General features: G+C 61.0%; 1 protein-coding gene across 1 annotated transcript; it reads left to right on the top strand.

Moving 5' to 3' along the window:
* Positions 1–203: 203 nt before the first annotated feature.
* Positions 204–18,912, top strand: LOC128828445 (syntaxin-binding protein 2-like). The gene is made up of 18 exons (XM_054013139.1): positions 204–299; positions 899–975; positions 1,628–1,706; positions 2,432–2,447; positions 3,468–3,719; positions 4,053–4,137; positions 8,387–8,517; positions 8,660–8,767; positions 9,898–9,955; positions 10,492–10,557; positions 11,251–11,331; positions 11,665–11,803; positions 13,402–13,459; positions 14,309–14,357; positions 14,849–14,938; positions 17,430–17,515; positions 18,115–18,272; positions 18,833–18,912. The coding sequence occupies exons 1-18, from the start codon at positions 227–229 to the stop codon at positions 18,910–18,912; spliced, it is 1,686 nt and encodes a 561-aa protein (XP_053869114.1). The 5' UTR covers positions 204–226.
* Positions 18,913–20,772: the final 1,860 nt, after the last annotated feature.

Here is a 20,772-nt window from a genome sequence, read left to right as displayed (position 1 = left end):
TCCTCACACAGTCCTTAGCATGGTCAGCTCAGCCAAGTGCAGGCTTGGTAACGGCCCAGCCGCTCTGCTGTGGAAGGGCTGGGCCAGGAGCCGTCAGCTCTGCCGTTAGCAGTCGCTCTGCTCCCTTGGCTGTTCCGTGGATGATGATGGTGGGCGGCTGGGCTCAGGGCAGTGACTAGCTCGTCCAAAGTGGCGCGCTCCCCTCTTGCTACCTCAGGTGCTGATCATGGACCGCCCCAGCACGCGCATCCTTTCGTCGTGCTGCAAGATGTCCGACATCGTGGATGAAGGCATCACGCATGAGTGGCCCCTCTCTCCCGTCTGCTCCCCCCGCCAGGGCTCCCCTCCCCCTTGGATACACCTCACAGTCGGGGAGTTGACTTGTCTACATTCACGTTTGCATCTAGTTTCCCCCCTTTGCAGCCCCCTAGATGCCCTCCTTGCTATTGGTACCTTCCCAGCCAGATCTAGTTCCCTTAGCCCGGCACTTTCAGGCCCTGGAGCCTCTTCACTGCTTTTCTCAGACTCCCGTTAACTCCTCGCTGCTCCTCCCCCATGCTGCAGGCAGGGTCCTGGCAGGGGAGGGGGAATGCTGGCTCCCTGCTCCAGGGTGGAGGAGCCCTGGGGTTGAGGGGCACAGAGCTGAGCCAGCGCTCTAGGGGGGTGTCCCCAGCACAGTACAGAGGGACATTTCCTCCCTGCTCCGTACTGGGGCAGCATCGCAGCCCATGGCCCCACATCAAAGCGGCTGCTGCATTGTAGCCTGTGGAACCCCCCAGCCTGCTGCCAGCGAACATCCCTGTTCCCCTTGGCTTCCCCTCCCCCCATCCCGGTGGAGAGCGGCTGGGGCGGGTGGCTAGGACACACTGACCTGCGCCCAATGTCTGCTCTCTCCTAGTTGTAGAATATATTAACAAACGCCGGGAGCCAATCCCCAGCCTGGAGGCCATCTACCTGCTCAGCCCTGTGGAGAAGGTAGGAGTTCGGCCCTGCGGCAGCTGGATGGGGAGCAGGGGAGACCCCGGGGCAGCACCTAGTGCAGCCTGGAGGTGACGCCGTCTGGGGGGATGCGCAGCACAAGGTCAGGATGGGAATGGGGCCAGTAGGGGCTCCCCAAGAGGCTGTTTCCCCGGAGCTGGGCTTCGTGTTCTTTGCCACGTGAGGCACAGACTGTCCCCCAGACCTCTCCGCAGTGCAGTCCCGTGGGGGTTGGATGGGAAGGTGCAGCAGGCGGAGAGAGGCAACCTCGGCTAGGCTGACCAGATAGCAAGTGTGAAAAACCGGGACAGGTGTTGGGGGGTAACAGGAGCCTATAGAAGGGAAAAAACTAAATATTGCGACTGTCCCTATAAAACCGGGACATCTGGTCACCCTAAGTCCTCAGCTGAGACTCAAAGGGAAGGAGAATCGCTGAGGCAGAGGCTCAGGTGGCAGGGGCTGTGGGGGAGGAGGCTCCTGCGTCTGCAGCAGGGAGGCCAGTGGAGGGAGACCAGGGGCAGGGGGGTGAAAACCAGCCCACCTCCCGATGGCATCATGCTGGGCCCTGAGTCCCCAGGGGCTGGGCCCTTCGGGCAGCAGGACGGGGCCTTGGCTGGTGCTGACAACCCCTCCTCTCCCCCCTTTGCAGTCGGTGCAGGCTCTGATCGATGACTTCCAGGGCACCCCCACCTTCACCTACAAGGCAGCTCACGTCTTCTTCCTCAGCCGTGAGTATCGGGGGGCGGGGAATCCCCCTGCCGGGAGCCTGGCCAGCGGCACACTGGAGCCTGGGGGTGGGGGGGTCTCTCTCTGCCGGCAGGCCAGTGCGCAGCACCCTTATTACGCTCTGCCCTCCTGCAGGGGGATGCAGACCCAGCAGACCAGACCGAACGACCCCACTGATCCCTTTCCCCCCTTCTCCCCCATGGGCCTGCCTCCAGCCAGCACAGCTCACAGATACCTGCAGCGTGCGCCCAGAAAGGCGGCCTCCGGCTACCATTCCCAACATGCATTGCTCCATCAGTCCCAACTGGGGTTTGGGAATGGTATACCCAGAATACCCAGTGTGTCAAGGTCACATCTGCTTCTCCCCATTACAGCCCAAGTCCCTGTTCCTCCTTGTGCATCATGCTGAGTTGTACACTCCAGTCACTTCCCCCTGCAGTGGGCTGAGGGCAGGGTGTGAGACATGGGCTGCATAGGACAGATTGTGCCCCCACCCGCCTCGCTGCTGATGCTGCAGAAGCCGAGAACCCAGCGTGACTCTGGTTCGGGGGGGTTGGACGCATCGTTGACTCCTGTGTGGCCCTGCTGACCTGCCCAGGTTCCCCACAGGTGTGCAGCACTACTGCCCCTGCTGTGCCCGTCCTGGCCCTGTCCGTGGGGGCTGGCGCTGTGCTGGGGGCCCTGAGCCCTGTGCCTGTCACCCCCACCCACTGCCTTTGCCTTGCAGCCTGTCCTAAGGCCAGGTGAGGGGTGACCGGGCTTTGGAGGAGCAGGGCCGCAGGGCAGACGGTGACGTACGACACCCCACCCTTAGTGTTCCACATGGCTCGGGGCGGGGACACCTTTCCCTTCTAGGGCCCTGGGTTTGACGCCAGCACAGGGCAGCAGGGACTAGCCGGCTGCTCACACCCTGTGAGACGTGGAATCGCTGGCTTGGATGTATCGGGGAGGAGGGAGCTGCCTCCCTGGCTTTACCAGCTCTTACTGATGGTTTATAACAGGCCTGCAAGACAGCTCGATACTCCACATGCTTGCCCTTTGCCCAACCGCACCATCCCCTCCTTGTGTTGTCAGTGGATTTCCCCCCTCATGCCCCTGAGGGGCAGGGCTGTGTCATCAGTCCCATTGCATTGATGGGGAAACTGAGGCACAGAGCGACATGAGCCTGGTCTACATCCAAAAGCTTCGTTGGTACGGGTTTGTTACGGGAACATGAGAGAAAAAATCCCCCCTGTAACTGATGCAGCTGTGCTGGCAGAGCCCCTGGGTAGAGGCCGTTACGCTGGCATAGCAGTCCTTTCGCCACTGTAGCTTATTTCATCTGGGGCACCGGTGCCAGCTGTGCCAAGAGAAGCTTTGGCTGGTATAAGCTGTGTGTCCGTCAGAAGGCTTTGCTGGCTCACCCGTCCCGTTGCACCAGCAAACCCTTCGTGGGCCGATACTGTTTTATTGGTGTCCAGCACGTTTTCCCCAATGGCTCGTTCTGTTCGTCCAGTGAAATAAGCGACAGCGGCAGACACGCGTTGATGCCGGGTTTGCCTGTGGCTACGCTGGGGCTTTCGCCAGACTAGAAGCATGTCCAAGCCCCCTCCCCCAACATTGACTTCTCCAGGGCAGAGACACACCCCTGCAGTTCAGTAAGGACCTGAATCTTCATCCCAGGCTGGTGCATGAATCTCTGGGCCGCTGTCCCTCTACCACAACAGGAGTGGCTCTGGCGAAGGGATCTCTCCCTCACTAGGGGCTCGTTCCGGCTCCGCCAGGCTGGCCTGGTCCAAGCATCCTAGGGGCGCGGTATGGGGCACAGCTGGCCTGGCTGCCAGTAGTTGGCACCAGGGTCTGATCTCTGCTCCCCCCACCCCCCAGGTGTACTCCCTGGACAGGCCACAGACCTTCCATAACTGGTTCAGCCCCTGCTGCGCCTGGGAAAAGAATGAGGAGCTGGAGATGCTGGCAAAGCAGATTGCCACATTGTGTGAAACCCTGGAGGAGTATCCAGCCATCCGCTACAGGAAGTGAGTGTGCCCGGGGGTGGGGTACCCGGCCATCCGCTACAGGAAGTGAGTGTGCCCGGGGGGAGGGGTACCCAGCCATCCGCTACAGGAAGTGAGTGTGCCCGGGGGGAGGGGTACCCAGCCATCCGCTACAGGAAGTGAGTGTGCCCGGGAGGAGGGGTACCCAGTTATCCCTTATAGGAATTGAGTGTGCCATGGGGAGGTACTCAGCTATCCGCTACAGGAAGTGAGTGTGCCCAGAGGGAGACGGTTACCTGGTCATCTCCTACAGGGAAGTGCATGTGCCCCTGGGGGAGGAGCTGTTTCTACCCACAGGGTTTGTCTTTGCTGCAGGGACCATGAAGATAACTTCCACCTGGCGCACGTTGTACTGGCCAAACTCAAGGAGTTCAAGGCATACGAGCCCAGCATGGGAGAGGTGAGCGAGCTGTGCCGGCCATGCCCTCGCCATGGGACAGAGCTGCGGGGTGCGGGGGAGTACATGAGAAGTAGAAGGAAGGAGGAGTGATTTAGAACCTGCTTGGAGATCCTGGCGGGGGGAGGGGTGGGGTCTAGACCCCCTTGGAGATCCTGAGGGCTCGGGAGAACAATAGCATTCCCTGTGTGGTTGGACTAACGGCCCCAGCCCTTCTCTAACAGTGGCCGTGGGCGGATCGCAAAGTGCTCTACAAAGGCCAGTGTCCTTATCCCCTCTGTACGGATGGGGAAACCGAGGCACCGACTGCGGAAGTGTGTGCCCAGCATAATCTCTGTTTATAAACAGGGCAGTTCGGTCACAGAAGTAAGTTTTGCATACAGCGCCTCTTCCACACCTGGACACTCCTGTCTGTGTGTGCGCCTTCACCCACCACCGTGGTATCGGAACTCATTAATGAATTCACCCTCCCAGGGGAGGCAGGGGGGCCTGTGTTACAGATGGGAAACTGAGGCATGCAGGGAGTCTGTCAGAGCAGGAGTAGAACCCTGCTCTCCTGAGCCTTAGCCACAAGTCAGTCTTGACCCAGCTCCTGTCGTTCCCGTCCCACCCACAGCAGAGGGGAGCTGCAAACCCACCCTGCCCTGGATTCTCGCACGGGAAACCCAGTGGCTCCTGTCCCGCTAGGAGAAGCAAAGTGATGTAAAATCCAAGGCCTGCCGAGATCTCTCCCTCCTGTTGCTTCTGCTCTTGCTTCCAGCCTTTGCCAAGCTGCTGGGAGACTGTGCACCTGTGACCAACTGGGAATGTTTGTAATATCTTTTATGAAGCTGATGTGTGCCTTAGTTTCCCCTATATGTTTCATGGTTTCTCTGGTGAAGTGTGGGGGAAGGACTCTCAGGGAAGGTAAGAATCATGGTGTGAGGGGGTGTCACATCCCTGTTTGGTGAAATGAAGAGAATCCAACCCAGATCAGCCTGGGGGCCAGAAAGACCATGACATCTCCAATGGCTCCTGGCTGGACACTCCCAGCAGGGAATTGGAGCAGGGGCCCCAGCTCGAGAACACAGGGTTGGGAAGGTTTGAGCTGGTGGATAAGTGGGGGAAGCTGGGAGCTCTCGCCTGAGAACTGACCAAGGTCAGACTGAGGCCTGGTCTACACGAGGTAATTGCCTCGCTCGGGGGTATGAGAAAGGTGGCGTCACTGAAGCGGCGCAGCTGAAGGGTTTACATGTAGACAGGCCCTGAGCGAGAGACCAGGAGCCTGAAAACAGGTTTCGCCGCAGCTCGGCCGGGCTCTGAGCTGACCAGAACGGCCTCTTGCTTTAACCTTCAGTGGGCTGGGCTGCCTGGGCTGGGGTCCAGGGGCTTAAGAAACCCGACTGTTCTGATAACGCTGGGGGAGTGGCCCTGTCACCCAGGCTGAGGGGTGTCGGGCCCTGCGGAGTGGATGGGTCTGTCCCAGGGTCTGTCTCAGCTGGACTCGCTGGGCAGGGCTCAGGGGGTGAAGCCCAGCGGTTCGGTCTCAGGAGGTGGAAGGCCGTATGGCTTGTCCTGGAGGAAGAGAGAGACTTGTTGGGGTCTGGCCCAGCAAAGGGCTTCCTCCCAGAGACTTCCCCAGCTGGGTCCCTGGCACCGACCCTGTGGATCCATGAGCGCACCTTTCCTCTCTACTTTCCCATCCACCGAGGCAATGTTGCCTAGTGGCTAGAGCCCTAGACTGGGACTGGAGACCCGGGTTCTATTCCCAGCTGGGTGACCTTGGGCAAGTCACCTCCCCTATTCGAGCCTCAGTTTCCCCATCTGTAAAATGGGGATATTGATACCAGTCTTGGGCAGGGGGGCCCCTCTGGGGTAGCTGGCTGCCATGGCACAGACGCTCTGTAACTCACAGCTGGCAGCACAGGCCTGCCTTCAGAGGGGAGCCTGGCACACACCTGGCTGCCCAAACCATCTACCCAGGGAAGGGATTGACGACATGCTTATTAACCATCGGAGCTACTTGCTGCAGCAGAGCTGGCTCCAGCCTGCAGCCCCCGTCTGATCTGTGCTATTCTCAGGAGCTGAGAGCAGCGCTGGGGAGGGCAAAGTCCTGCTCCGTGCACACCCTGCTCCTCTGAGCCCCCCCAGGGATATTCCTGAGACTCTTGCCAAGCCTCCCTGTCACAGGTGTCAGCACTATCCCTATGTTACACGGGAGAAACTGAGGCATGGAGCAGCATGCCACGAGTAGGTGGCAAAGGCAGGAATAGGAGCCAGGAGTCCTGACTGCCCAGACCCTTCAATATAATGCAGACAGCACGCCCACCACAGGGCCGGGAGTGCTGACTCAAGCCCCTGCTCTCAATGCAGTGCTGGCTCCATGCTGCACAATCCCGGCTGGTCAGTCCCGGCCTTGCCAGCTGGCGCAGAACCCCAGGGACTCTTGTAGCATGGCCTCTAGCAGTCAGGTCTCCAAAGCCACCCAGCCCGCGGTCACGGCGCCATGGGGCCTTGTCTGCACTAGTCCCTCTTGCCTTGATGTTTCCCAGCTGCCAGCCCTGAGGGGTAGCTGGCCCAGGCAATGCTGTGGCACCCCCCAGTGCACTAAGCGCCCCTCTGCTCTGGGCAGGGTGAGGTGACCTTGTGGTTACGCCAGCCCCCATCTGCACTCGGGGATCCCTCCAGCCGAGCTGAACTGGCAAAGGTGTGAGCAGAGTCCAGGAGGGGCGCTGGGCATAGCAACCTCCCCCAGGCTGGGTAGTGCTGGAGAGGAATGATGGTGCCAGTTCTGGGTTCATGTCCCTGCTCTGCCACAGACTCTCTGTGTGACCTTGGGTGAGTCAGCCAGCCCCTCTGGGCCTCCATCCCCCTCTGCAATGGGGGGGCAGGATGCAGCAATGATAGTGCTACAGTGGTGGGGTCCAGATACTCTTCCAAGAGAGGCGCTCCTCCGTCAGCCTCAACCCATCTACCCAGAGGCTTTGGAGACCGTGTGTGGCTGAAAATCGGGCTACGTACTGAGGTGGTTTCAGAGTAACAGCCGTGTTAGTCTGTATCCGCAAAAAGAAGAACAGGAGTACTTGTGGAACCTTAGAGACTAACAAATTTATTAGAGCATAAGCTTTCGTGGACTACAGCCCACTTCTTCGGATGCATATAGCTGAGTACTGAGGTGGGACAGCTGGGGAAGCGTCAGGGGCTGTATGTCCCCGACCCCCCTGACTGTCTGTGCTACCCAGCAAAGAGCAGACACAGCCCCTTGTCGAGGTGCTCCTGGGTGGGCTTGGGTTCCACTGGAGCTGCTGGTTTCAGAGCCGTCTGCCATGGGAGCGCAGGGCTGGTCTCCTATCGCCACCTGCTGTGCTAAGAGGGCAGTGCATGCTGATCAGGCAGGGAGCGGGGGCTGGGCCAGTCTGCCCCCCACCCCACCCCATGATGTGGGTCTGAGATGCTGACCATTTGAGTGGTCTCTGTCCAGCTGGATGCTGGGGGGCCCACCCAGGCTGGGAGTGGGGAGCTAAAGCCTCATATGGGGTCCCAGCTCAGATGCAAGGTGGGACATAGGGATAACGTTCCATTGTCCCCCTCTGGGACCTTATATCAAAGAGTCTCTGGGCCTGGTGTTGGTTAACAATAGACTAGCCAGGGCCTTCTGGTGTAGTTCCCCCCCTCCCCACGCTGCATATGGGGCAGGACGCAGTCGGGGGGCTGCCTTGTAAGGGGCATGCTCCCGTTGGTGGAGAGGCACGAGCAGAGAGCGTGCTTGGGGGAGTGGCCATTGCTATTTGCACGAGGGGCAGGTGGCCCGTCCCTGCAGGGGGCGTTGCAGCGCAGCTGGGTGGGGTGCTCTCCCTGCCGGTCAGGGCGGGACCCCAGGGCACGTCTCAGCTAGCTTGGGGGGTGTCTCCTGGCTTCCCCTAACTGTCAGGGTGGTTAAACACTGGAACAAATTGCCTAGGGAGGTTGTGGAATCTCCGTCTCTGGAGATATTTAAGAGTAGGTTAGATAAATGTCTATCAGGGATGGTCTAGACAGTATTTGGTCCTGCCATGCGGGCAGGGGACTGGACTCGATGACCTCTCGAGGTCCCTTCCAGTCCTATAATAATCTAATAATCTAATCTATGCCCTGGGATTGGGGGCTGGGCCGCAGAGTGGGCGGGTGGTGAAGTTTCAGGCCCACCAGGGCCCATTGGATTGTGCCGCGTAAGCCAGGCCAGGAACCATCCGCCGGAGCAGGGGATGACGGGTCTCTCTCTCCTTTGCCCCAGGGCCCTGACAAAGCCCGCTCTCAGCTGTTGATCGTGGACCGGAACTTCGACCTGGTGTCCCCACTGCTGCATGAGCTCACCTTCCAGGCCATGGCCTACGACCTGCTCAGCATCGAGAACAACACCTACAGGTAGGGCCTGGCTGCCAGCAGGGGGCGCCCCGCACTCCTCCTCAGGCAGGCTAGGGGGATGGGACCCAGGCACCTGCACTGCTCTGTAGCTCCCACGCTCGGAGGAGGGGTGTCGCAGCCTGACCCCATCCCCCCTCCGCAGGTACAAGACAACGGGCACCAGCGACTCGCGGGAGAAAGAGGCGCTGCTGGATGATGATGACGAACTCTGGGTGCAGCTATGCCACCTGCACATCGCTGACGTCTCCAAGTGAGTGCGCTCAGCCCTGCCCCTAACACGCCCCTCTGTGCCCCGTCCATCCCCCTGGATATGCCGCTCCTTGCCCCACCCAGGGCCGGGACCCATCCGCCCCTTCCCCCTCCTCCCCCCCCGGGACACACCACTTTGTGCCCCACCCAATGCCTAGTGCTGGGACTAGCTACCCCCCGCTTCGGCACACCTCTCCCCTCCCCGCCCAGTGCCAGGACCCCCTACCCCCACTTTGGCACAGCCCTCTCCTCCCCGCCCACTGCCAGGACCTCCCCCTCAGACACACCTCTCCCACCCAGTGCCAGGAAGCCCACCCCGTTGACACCCCACATCTTTTCCAGTGCCGGGACTTCCCCCATCCTCCCCTTCAGACACAGCCCTCCCCACCCTGGGGCTCCCTCGGACACACCCGTCCCCTTCCGTTGCCTCCCAGTGCTGGAACCCCACTCCCCCTTGTATATACTCCTCTCCCACCCAGTGCAGGGATACCCTCCAGCAACACACCCCTCTCCTGCTCAGTGCCAGGACTCCCCCTCCCCCTCAGTGCTGGGGCCTGTCCCTCAGACCTGCTCCTCTCTGAGTCCTGAGACCCCCTGGACCCAGCCCCTCTCCCCAAAGGACCCCTGAGCGCTCCCTTCCAGAGCAACTGTCTGCATCTCCTCTCGGGGATCCCCCTGGACACTGTCTTCCCCCGATCCCAGGATCTCCCCAGGCACCTCACAGCCCCTTGAGTGAGTCCCTCACCGACCTCCTGCTGGGCCTGCCTCTGTCCCCAGCCCCTCCCCCCTCCCATCAGGGCACCAGGAGTCCCCAGAGGTGCACTGAACTCTGCCTTGGGGTAACTTGGGAAGAGCCCCTCCCCCCGCCCCATCTGAGGCTCTCGAGCCGGAGAACCGTGGTGCCCGTGGGGTGGGGGCTCCATAGGGTGACCAGATAGAAAATGTGAAAAATCGGGACGGGGTGGGGGGTAATAGGCACCTACGTAAGAAAAAGGCCTGAATATTGGGACTGTCCCTATAAAATCGGGACATCTGGCCACCCTAGGGCTCCATCCCCTGTAGCATAGGACAGGGCATCCCCTACCTCTAAGGCAGTGCCTGACTCCGGCCTGACCCCTCTCCCTGCTGCAGGAAGGTGACGGAGCTGCTGCGCACCTTCTGTGAGAGCAAGAGGCTGACCACGGACGAGGTGCGGTGGGGGCTGGGAGGGGGAGTGATTGGGGAGTCTGGGACGGGGGGACCCATCCCACTGCCACTGATGGGGAGGGGAGGCTCCCTGCTGCCCTAGGAGGGGTTGGGCCGGGGTTGTCCAATTGCTCCCAGGGTTTGCCTGTAAAGGGCTAAGAGGTGTATGTGGAGCCCCCTGCCCCCCAACCAGAGCTCTGGAGCTCCCCACGGTGGGGGAGGGCAGAGGCCCATGGGCAGGGTCAGAAAGCAGGATCAGGGCCGCGCAGGGAGAGCTGCAGGGAGCCAACGCTGCATCTCCCTGGCCCGCTCCCGCTTTACACCTCAAGGGGCACTCGGGTTGCGGGGCTCCCGTCTCATTCCAGCTGGCCTGGGAAGAGCAGGTCTAACCCAAGCCACAGCCACACGTGGCCTGAGTGACCCACCCTGGCCCTGGCACGCGTGGTTGGGCTGCTGCGGCTGTCCCCAGGCGAGGCCTCTGCCTTGCAGGGGGCTCTGTGTGCTGGGAGGGGCCGGGATCTCACCACCGCCTCCCTCCAGGCCGACATCAAGGACCTGTCCCAGATCCTGAAGAAGCTGTCCAAGTACCAGAGAGAGCTGAACAAGGTAACGGGGCTGGGGCTGTTAGTGGGCGGGGGGCAGGGCATTCAGTGGGGCTAATGGGGGAGCAGGGTGCTCTGTAGGGCTGGTGAGGGATAGTAGGGACTCTCTGGGGGGCAGGGCACTCTGGGGCACTCCGCTTTACTGCCTGATGAGAGCTGCTGACCTGTCCCGTCGGGCAGAGCCATTTCCCCCCCAGGTGCTGTGTGGCACCATGGACAGCAGCCTGCCCATCAGTGCCCAGAGCTGCCATGTTAGCCGCAGCAATGGCAGCCCTTGGGTAACGCCCACGCCTTGCTGCTGCAGCTCTCAGGAGAGGGCCTTGGTGGGCTTCCAAACCAACCCGTTGGAGCCACTCCTGGTGCCACTTGGCCACGTGCCAACAGAAAGCTCCTGGCCACTGGCATAGGTACCCCGACACCTGCTGGTCTCCAAGCCCCCAACCTCATGCTGACTAACAGAGAAGCCGTGGGCTGATTTGGAAGCTGCTCCCTCCTCCTGATCCTCCCCTCCAGCTGCCCCACTCCATCCCAGAGGTGGCTGCACTTCAGTGCTGGGCAAAACAATCCCTATATACTCGGCTTACACAGCCGATTGGGGCTGCTCCTCTGGCCAAGGGGCCCTCCTGGGGGGTGGGGGTGCCCTGGACCAGCCGGTGATGCAGTGCCGCAGTAAACTCCCCTCTGTCTCTCCCCGCAGTACTCCACGCACCTGAACCTGGCCGAGCACTGCATGCGGCACTTCAAAGGGACGGTGGAGAAGCTGTGCAGCGTGGAGCAGGTGGGTCTGTGGGCAGAGCCTGTCGGGGGGCCAGAGTCTGGCTCATGGACTCAGCCCGGAGAAAAGGGTCTCAGAGCCTCAGGCTCGCTGGAGCCAGGGCCAGCCCCCCCATGTAGCACCGCGGGTGCAGATGGGGGACATGGGGTTCGCGTTACTCCCTGGGGGCCCGTTGCTCGCCCCAGGGGGAGCTGACCCCAGGGAGGAGGGGGCCCTGGCACAGGGGGTAGGTGACCTGTGGGTCGTGGGGCCATTGCGTCTCCCATCCTGCTGCGGGGCAGGAGGAAGCGGAGCAGGCTGACCTGGGCCTTGTGTGTGCGCCCCCCTCCCCCGCAGGACCTGGCCATGGGGATGGACGTGGACGGGAAGGTGATCAGGGACCCGATGAAGATCATCCTGCCCGTCCTGCTGGACCCCAGCGTGCAGGCCTACGACAAGATCCGCATCATCCTGCTCTATATTCTCCTGAAGAAGGGTAACGCCACAGGCCTGCAGGGCGCAGCACTGGGAGGCCTGCTGCTGCAGGGGGCACTCCTGGAGGCGGGGCCCAGGCCTGTGGGGGAATAGCACTGCTCAGACTGGCATGCCCCCCAGCCACGCAGGGCGTCTCCCGGCCAGCCGCTTCCGGGGCCTATGTCCAGCCTGGCTCTACGGCCCTGTCTCCCCTCTGCCCACCTCTCGGTGCCTGCGAGCCAGCCAGTGCGCCGCGCCCACGCTCCGCACTAACCCCTGGGGTCAGACCTGGCGGCCTTTGCTCCCTGCTGCTGCCTTCCCAGCAGTGTCCGCCCTCCACGGTCCCCCCAGCCCGTTCTCTGCAGGGAAGGGGGATGAAGACGAAAACCGAGAGGCCCTCCCCCACCCCCCCGGCCCATTTTTTGCACGGAGGGGGGATGGAGACACACACCCCGAGTGCCCCCCCCCCCGGGCCCGTTCTCTGCGGGGCGGGGGAGGGGAGATGGAGAGACATACCCGGAGCACCCCCAAGGCCTGATCTCTGCAGGGAGGATGACATCCCTCCCTTCTTGCAGGCTGTTCAGATACCATGTTCTGTCCCTGAACCCCCTGCGACCAGTTCCCTGCCCATCCCTTATGTCATCCCTGTACCAGCTCCCTGCTTCTTGCTGCATCCAGCCCCTTCCAACTCTCCAGGGACTGGGGATCCTCCCTGACCCTGACACTTGGCACAGTCCCTCTTCCCCCATTGGTTCCTGCCCCATGCTGGCTCGGTGGGGCAGGGCCCTGCTCCGGGGCCCTTCCTGTAACCCTGCTCAGGCACTGCCCTTGCGCCCATTGCCCAAGCCAGGGTGCCCTCATGTGGCTCCTCTGGCTGCCCAGTTTCCTGGCCAGGGGGCGCTGTGGAGTTGCCAGGCCTCCCCCTCTGCACTAAGCAGCAATAAATGGTTTCGGGGGGTTGCCGTCCCTCCAGCTCAAGGCCTCGGCTCTGACGCTGCACCTGCCTGGCTGTAGAAGGGGGAGCCGGAGGAGGGGGGCTCCCACTGCATTGCCAGGGGAAGCTAGAGAGACCGCAGCACCCAAGGGAATCTGTGGAGGGAGGAGCAGCAAGAACCTGAATTCGATTAACTGTGTGTGGTCCAGTGGGTTAGAGCGGATGGTGCTGGGAGCCAGGACTCCTGGGTTCTACCCCCAGCTCTGGGAGGCCAATGGTGTCCAGTGGGCTAGAGCTGGGGGCTGGGAGCCAGGTCTCCTGGGTTCTATCCTCAGCTCTGGGAGGGCAGTGGGGTCCAGTGGGATAGAGCTGGGGGGCTGGGAGCCAGGATTCCTGGGTTCTATCCCCAGCTCTGAGAGGGAAGTGGGGTCCAGTGGGCTAGAGCTGGGAGCCAGGACTCCTGGGTTTACCCCTAGCTCTGAGAGGGAAGTGGGGTTCAGTGGGATAGAGCTGGGGGGCTGGGAGCCAGGACTCTTGGGTTCTACCCCCAGCTCTGAGAGGGGTGGGAAGAGCAGGATCTCAGGGTTTGATCAGGGAACTAGGACTCCTGGGGCCACGGACTGAATGTGCCTGGGCTGTGGGTGCGTCCCAGGGGTGCTGGCGCTGACCTGTCTCTCCCCATGCAGGTGTGGGTGAGGAGAACCTCACTAAGCTGATCCAGCATGCCAACATCCAGCAGCAGATGTAGATAAATCTCTGATAATTTTCATATGACTTTACATTGTGCCTCTTCATATAACCTTGTGGTGGGTCTACCCACGTGTGACCTCTGTTTTCATGGGACTTTGTATCAAAACCTCATTTAGAAACTGTGCATTGCCCTTGGTATAATATTATAGCCCCTAAGGATAGAATAAGATAGAAGAAAAATTTCTTTTTGCTAGCAGTAGAACAAGAGCTCTCTCCCCCCCCCCACTCTTAATCAATTGCCCTGTTGAATAAATGAGGTGTGGATAAGCAAGGCATGGAAGGCAGCACCTCCAGACAGCCTCAACTGTTGGAGAGGGGCTGGGAGCCAGACCCAAGGACAATAAAACGTGTCAAGTGGGCTCATTAAAGACAAGCAGACATACCGATGGCCTCGGGGGTTAGAAGCAAGCACCTTCTTTTGGAAACACCCTCTTTGCAGCATTGGAACAACACTCAAAAGAAAGCAGCACAAAGGACCAATGGACACAGACACAGAGTTTGAATCTGGTATAGATTTGCATAAGAGAAAAGCTGCTATAAAAGTGAGGTGTCTTGCAGAGGACCCCAGGTCTCGTCTTGTCAACACGGGAGCATCGATCCGGATCGGCAGAAGCCCGGCTCCACCCCCTCCCCCATCTAACTCACCTGGCCAGTACAGTTAAGGGGAGCAACTAATTGGTAACAACCAGACTGAGTGTGTTTGTGTGTGTGTGTGAGTGTAAGTGTAATATATTATATGCATATGATACAGTGTTAGTGAATACATGTATTACTAATAAATGTGGCGTTTTGCCTTATTCCCCCTGAAAAGATCCTGTGCAGTACTTTAAGTACAACACAGAGCAACATCATCCACAACATGCAGTTCCTGGGCATCTCCCTCACACCTGGGGTAAGGGACTGGGGCCAGGGGCCAGCAGCTGTACCCATGGCAGGGGAGCCCAGGCCATCCTAGGGGTGCCCCCCATGGCAGTGACCTACTCCCAGCACAGAGGTGGTCTCTGTCCCATACAATGGGGTGATGCTCTCCCCATATGAGGGTGACCCCCGAGTTACTCCCCATCTGGGGTGACCTCTTCTGCCCTGCAGAGGACCCTGGGGGTCAGGACCTCAGATCGCCAGGGAGCTGGAGCTGGTGATCACTACATGGGGTGGCCATGCGGCGAATGGGGGGAAACGTCTCTGATCGCCCATCAGTCTCTCTCCCCTCCTCTCTCTCTCTCTCTCTCCCTCGCTCAGTGATCCATTCTGTTCTTTTCTCTGCCTCTGCCCTGCCAGCCCGGCTGGAGTGATTCAGGTAGGCCGCGCTCTCCCTGTCTGCCCCCGTTCCCACCCCGCACCCCCTCCCTGCTGCCTCTCACCCCCTCTCCCTTCCTCCCCTAGAGAAGGCAGCTGCGATCTGAGAGGAAGGTGCGGCCGGAGTCCACCTACCCGCTCTCCCGCTGGACCCCCAGGCTCAAGGACGTCATGGAGGTACCAGGCCATCTGCTTCCTGGCCTTGGGGGTGGGGGTCACACCTGGCAGCCTGGGCCGAAGGGGGAGGGGCTGGTTTGGGGTCAGCCATGTGTAGAGCCCCGCATATCTGCACAACATTTCTGCAGATAGTGGATCGGCTGCAGATACAACTGGGTTGGGCTCTACTCCCCAGCAGCGCCTGGCCCGCGGCGTCCAGCTCAGGCAGCCCGCGGGGCGCAGTGTGCTTGGGGCTGCCGGCCAGCAGCCAGTGGCTGGGCGACATGTCGGAGTCAGGGCTGGCCGGCACCCACTCGCCTTGCCACGCTGAGCAGCACCAGCGTCCCCACCAGCTCCTGGGCAGCAGGATTTGGGGTTGGAGTGGGTGGGGCCCCAGCGCCCCACCCCTCCACCCCACTGTGATGCCCCAGCGCCCCCCCCCCGCACCAGCCGCAGCTCAACAGGCCTTAAGCTTCCCTGTACAAGTCAACGCAGCAGATTAATGTAAAAGCCCCTATTATGTGGCATTAGGCTGTATCATAGCCTGGGCCCCCTGCGTGGCTGGGACACAAGTCCATGGGGCCGGATGCGCTGCATCCGAGGGTGCTAAAGGAGTTGGCGGGTGAGATTGCAGAGCCATTAGCCATTATTTTTGAAAACTCATGGCGATCGGGGGAGGTCCCAGATGACTGGAAAAAGGCTAATGTAGTGCCCATCTTTAAAAAAGGGAAGAAGGAGGATCCGGGGAACTACAGGCCAGTCAGCCTCACCTCAGTCCCTGGAAAAATCATGGAGCAGGTCCTCAAGGAATCAATTATGAAACATTTAGAGGAGAGGAAAGTGATCAGGAACAGTCAGCATGGATTCACGAAGGGGAAGTCGTGCCTGACTAACCTAATTGCCTTCTATGATGAGATAACTGGCTCTGTGGATGAGGGGAAAGCAGTGGATGTGTTATTTCTTGACTTTAGCAAAGCTTTTGATACTGTCTCCCACAGTATTCTTGCCACCAAGTTAAAGAAGTATGGGCTGGATGAATGGACTGTAAGGTGGATAGAAAGCTGGCTAGATCGTCGGGCTCAACGGGTAGTGATCAATGGCTCCATGTCTAGTTGGCAGCCGGTTTCAAGTGGAGTGCCCCAAGGGTCGGTCCTGGGGCCGGTTTTGTTTAATATCTTTATTAATGATCTGGAGGATGGTGTGGACTGCACTCTCAGCAAGTTTGCAGATGACACTAAACTAGGAGGCGTGGTAGATACACTAGAGGGTAGGGATCGGATACAGAGGGACCTAGACAAATTAGAGGATTGGGCAGAAAAAAACCTGATGAGGTTCAACAAGGACAAGTGCAGAGTCCTGCACTTAGGACGGAAGAATCCCATGCACTGCTACAGACTAGGGACCGAATGGCTAGGTAGCAGTTCTGCTGAAAAGGACCTAGGGGTCACAGTGGACGAGAAGCTGGATATGAGTCAACAGTGTGCTCTTGTTGCCAAGAAGGCTAACGGCATTTTGGGCTGTATAAGTAGGGGCATTGCCAGCAGATCGAGGAACGTGATCGTTCCCCTTTATTCGACATTGGTGAGGCCTCATCTGGAATACTGTGTCCAGTTTTGGTCCCCACACTACAAGAAGGATGTGGAAAAATTGGAAAGAGTCCAGCGGAGGGCAACAAAAATGATTAGGGGTCTGGAGCACATGACTTATGAGGAGAGGCTGAGAGAACTGGGATTGTTTAGTCTCCAGAAGAGAAGAATGAGGGGGGATTTGATAGCAGCCTTCAACTACCTGAAGGGGGGTTCCAAAGAGGATGGAGCTCGGCTGTTCTCAGTGGTGGCAGATGACAGAACAAGGAGCAATGGTCTCAAGTTGCAGTGGGGGAGGTCCAGGTTGGATATCATGAAAAACTATTTCACTAGGAGGGTGGTGAAACACTGGAATGCGTTACCTAGGGAGGTGGTGGAGTCTCCTTCCTTGGAGGTTTTTAAGGCCCGGCTTGACAAAGCCCTGGCTGGGATGATTTAGCTGGGAATTGGTCCTGCTTTGAGCAGGGGGTTGGACTAGATGACCTCTTGAGGTCCCTTCCAACTCTGATATTCTATGATTCTATGACACACCTCATGGGGCAAGAGGCAGGGCCTGGATCTGCCCACAGCAGGGAAGGGGCACTGAGGGCAGCCCCCCGCCTTCCCCATCCCCCAAGTGAGGGGCCCTGGATCCGGCTACAGGAGGTCTCTGCCTTCCCCATAATGGTGGATGGATAGGGAGTTCACAGCAGGGCACTGAGCAGCTGAGGGGGATGGAGGGGGGCATCACTGGAGGAGTCAGCGTGCTTTTTGCTGGCTCCCCATGCCCCACCCCAGAAAAGGGGCCCCAGGCTGCTCCTCCCAGGGACTGTCAATAATTCAGTGAGGACCGTCCCAGCCCCTCCCCCCAATGGGGCCTGGCTTGGCCACCAGGTCCGAGGTTCCTGCTGCTTGGCACCTGCTGACCTGTCCTCTCCCCTCGCCAGGACATCATTGAGGACAAACTGGACAAGAAGCTGTGGCCCTTCATGTCAGACCCGGTCCCTACCACCAGCTCCCAGGCTGCTGTCAGGTAAGGCTGAGCCTGGCTGGGCTGTGGGGGGCGGAGCCTTGACACCCCTCTCCCGCCCCCCCCAGGGTGTAGGAGCCTCTGTTCCTGGGAGTGCGTGGCCAGGACCCTGCCCTCTACGGGGGGAGGGGGTGCCTAAGAGCCTGGAGCCCTGGACACCCCTCTCACCATGTCCCCCACACCCCAGCAGTCCCTCAACACACCAGGGCCCAGGATGGAGGAGAGGGACTGGCCAAGCTTTAGACAGCACCCCCAGCCCAGGGCAGGTGCCTCCCTCCCCTACTCCCTCTTGCCTCCTTTGGGACTCCTGTCCCACTGCCTTGGGCAGGGCCTGGAGGGGGATGGGGGGCAGGCCCTGCCCTTCCATCTGGCCTTACCTCAGCCAGCCCCTGGTATCCACACTGCCCCTCTCCCCCCCGGCGCCCACTTCGGGCAGTGCGCCCCCCCCCCCCCCCCCCCCCGTCTGGCATTCCCTCAGCAAGTCCCTGGTATCCACACTGCCCCTCTCTCCCCCCAGCCCCCGCTTCAGGCAGTGCCCACCCCTCCACCTGGCATTTCCTCATCGAGCCCCTGGTATCCACACTGCCTCTCTCTCTCCTCAGTGCCCGCTTCGGGCATTGGCACAAGAACAAGCCAGCGGCCGAGTACTGGACGGGCCCGCGCCTCTTCATCTACGTGCTGGGTGGGGTGTCCATGTCTGAGATGCGCTGCGCCTATGAAGTGACCCGGGCCACCGAGGGCGAGTGGGAGGTGGTGATCGGTGAGTGGGGCGAGTCCTGGGGGGAGAGGCGGCTGGAATGCCCAGGTCAGGGACAGTCGGGACCCCCTGGGAGGGGGAGACCCTAGAACTGCCTGACTAGCACCCACAGGGCGCCCCTGCCACCCTGTGTCCTCCCGCACCCGGGGGCCTGGAAACAGATGCGCTTGCCCCACCTGCCTCAGCCACGCATGGCCTGTATCTAGACACCTGATCTCCTAGTCCCTGGCTCCCCAGGCCTCTCCTTGCCTAGGGACCATGTGTGGGGGTCCAGTCAGACACCCCCAGTAACACCCATAGGGATATGGCTCACCCCCTGCACACACCCCTCTAAGACCCAAGGGTGAGGAACGCAGTCAGCGCATGGATTCTTGCCTGGCCGTGCAGGGTACAGCGGCAGGAGGGGTGCGGTGCCAGGCTGCGGGGGGCAGGAGACAGCCCCTCTCCCCCTGCACTAGAGCAGGGTCCAGCTGCAAGAATGGGGGAGATGGTGATGCCAGCCTCATGCCCGCCCCACTGTGCCCACCGCTGCCAATCTCTTCTCTCCCCGTCCCCCCCTCCAGGTTCCAGTCACATCCTAACCCCTAAGAGCTTCCTGGATGACGTCCAAACCCTCGACCAGGAGGCCCCTGAGGAGGTCTAGAAGCAGCCCCCTCCCCGCAGAGACTCTGCCCCCCACAGCTCGCTGCCCCCAGAGCCACCTGCTCTTTGAAATAAAGCACCTTCCCCGCTACTCTTGGCAGCGCTGTCAGTTCTTGGAGAGGGGACGGGACCCCCAGGCTCCCTGGCTGTTAGGCAGGGGGCAGGCCAGGCTCCCGTCTAGGGTTGTGGCCCTCTGTGCCCCATGGCCACCGCCCCACGGATGGGATAGGGGAAGAGTCAGACTCCGTTATCTACAGCCTCAGCCATTCCTACCTCCCCTGCCTGGGACCCAAAGCACAGCCCCTCCCCCTCTGCCAGTGATGGGGGGCGCACAGAGGCTGCTACCAGCGACTGGCTTTGGGGGGGATGTGATCCAGCCACTGAGCCCCAGGCTGTGTCTGTCCAGTCTGCAAAGGGTTAAAGAGAACCCTCCTTCTGCCCCCATATCATCCCCCTTCACCCCCTTGGGGTGCTGGCCCAGCCCTGGCTCCCTGCACCCCTCCCAGCACAGCCTGGCACCCTGGCCTCTCGACCCTGTCCCCCAGTGGGGACCTCGGCTCCAGAAGGGGGGAGGGGTCCTAGGAGGAGTTGCAGTCAGAGTGCCCAAGTAAGTGGGAGTGGAGCCAGGACTGCATAGGAGGCGTGTCCAGGGTTGGGCAGCAGCAGCAGGGCAGAGCCAGGCTGCATCTAGGACCCCGCAGGACGGGTTTGCTGCCCCGATGGGCCTGGATCAAATGCCCCTGCCCAGTGGCAGACACGTCCCCAGTGCCTTTCCCTGGGTATCAGAGCCACCCCCTGGGCACCTGGAGCCCCAGCCCCAGCTGAGGCAGCCAGCTCCAGCCCCCTTGGGTCTGACCAAGCCCTGAGCCAAGTCTCACCCCCTGCATCCCACGGGCCCTAGAGGTCCCCTCCCTCTTGCCCGCCAGCCGGGCTGTGCTGGGGCAAGCTCTGGCAGGAGTGACCCCAGGTAAAGGCAGTGACCTCATTTACCGGGAGTGACCTCCCAGGGTGGTAAAGAGGACTCTGTCTGTGTCTGTGTCCATCCCCCAAACATTATCACACAGTCAGTGCTGGCCCTACCCCCTGCTCCTGCCCTACTGGGCTTGTTCCTGGGCCAATAAAGTGCGATGCCAAAGGCTGGCCGAGGCCTTTGCTGCTGTTCACAGGCGGGGAAGGGGAAGGGAGGGGATGGGGCGGGGTGTGTGGCTGAGGGCCCAGGGTGCCAGGGAGCGGTATCGCCCCAGCTCCCCCTCTGGCCCTGCTCCAGGTCTCTGGCTCCGAGTCACCCGGCCAGCCCTGCCCCCTCCCAACCTTCCGCCCCCAGGAGGAGGGTGGGGCAGTAGCTGGAGTGTTGGACCAGGGCCAGCTCTGCTCTGGCCTGTGGACGCCCCCGCTGGTGCAGTAGTGGCTCACCTTACCGTGCCCAGAACCTACACAGTTCCCCGTGTCCCGCTGCCCCGACTCCCTTGTTCTGCCTCTCTGGTCCGTGTGCCAGAGGGACCAGGAGGGAGCCCCAGGAGTCCCCCCAAGCCAGCTATAGGGTCCCCATCAAGTGTGGGGTTGGGGCAGGCACTGAGCGAGCACCAGGGCCCAGTCCCCAGGCTGGCTCCCACAGGGAACTATACCCACCCAGCCCCTGCCCCTCCCAGAATCAGCGCTGGAACCCAGCCCTCTGCATCCCAGCCTCTGCTCTAACCACTAGCCCCCGCTTCCCACTCAGATCTGGGACAGAACACCTGCCTCCTTGCTCCCCCTTTAGAGCCTGGCCTTTGCCCCAACCCCCACCTCCTCCATGCTCTTGTGCCTAGAGCTGTCCCAGGGTCCCGCTACCCTGGCTGCTGCTGGCCCCCAGCCCTTGGGG

This window comes from Malaclemys terrapin, chromosome 23 (genome assembly GCF_027887155.1).
Source record: "Malaclemys terrapin pileata isolate rMalTer1 chromosome 23, rMalTer1.hap1, whole genome shotgun sequence".
Taxonomy (NCBI): Eukaryota; Metazoa; Chordata; order Testudines; family Emydidae; genus Malaclemys; species Malaclemys terrapin.
Note: the sequence above shows the minus strand (reverse complement) of the source record. Positions and strands in the feature narration are given on the sequence as shown.

Excerpts from the sequence above, each read along its gene's own strand:
- LOC128828445 (XM_054013139.1), top strand. The coding sequence starts at position 227 with ATGGACCGCCCCAGCACGCGCATCCTTTCGTCGTGCTGCAAGATGTCC. Across the intron at positions 8,518-8,659 it reads ATCGAGAACAACACCTACAG|GTACAAGACAACGGGCACCA; the intron begins GTAGGGCCTGGC and ends CCCCCTCCGCAG. Across the intron at positions 8,768-9,897 it reads CACATCGCTGACGTCTCCAA|GAAGGTGACGGAGCTGCTGC; the intron begins GTGAGTGCGCTC and ends TCCCTGCTGCAG.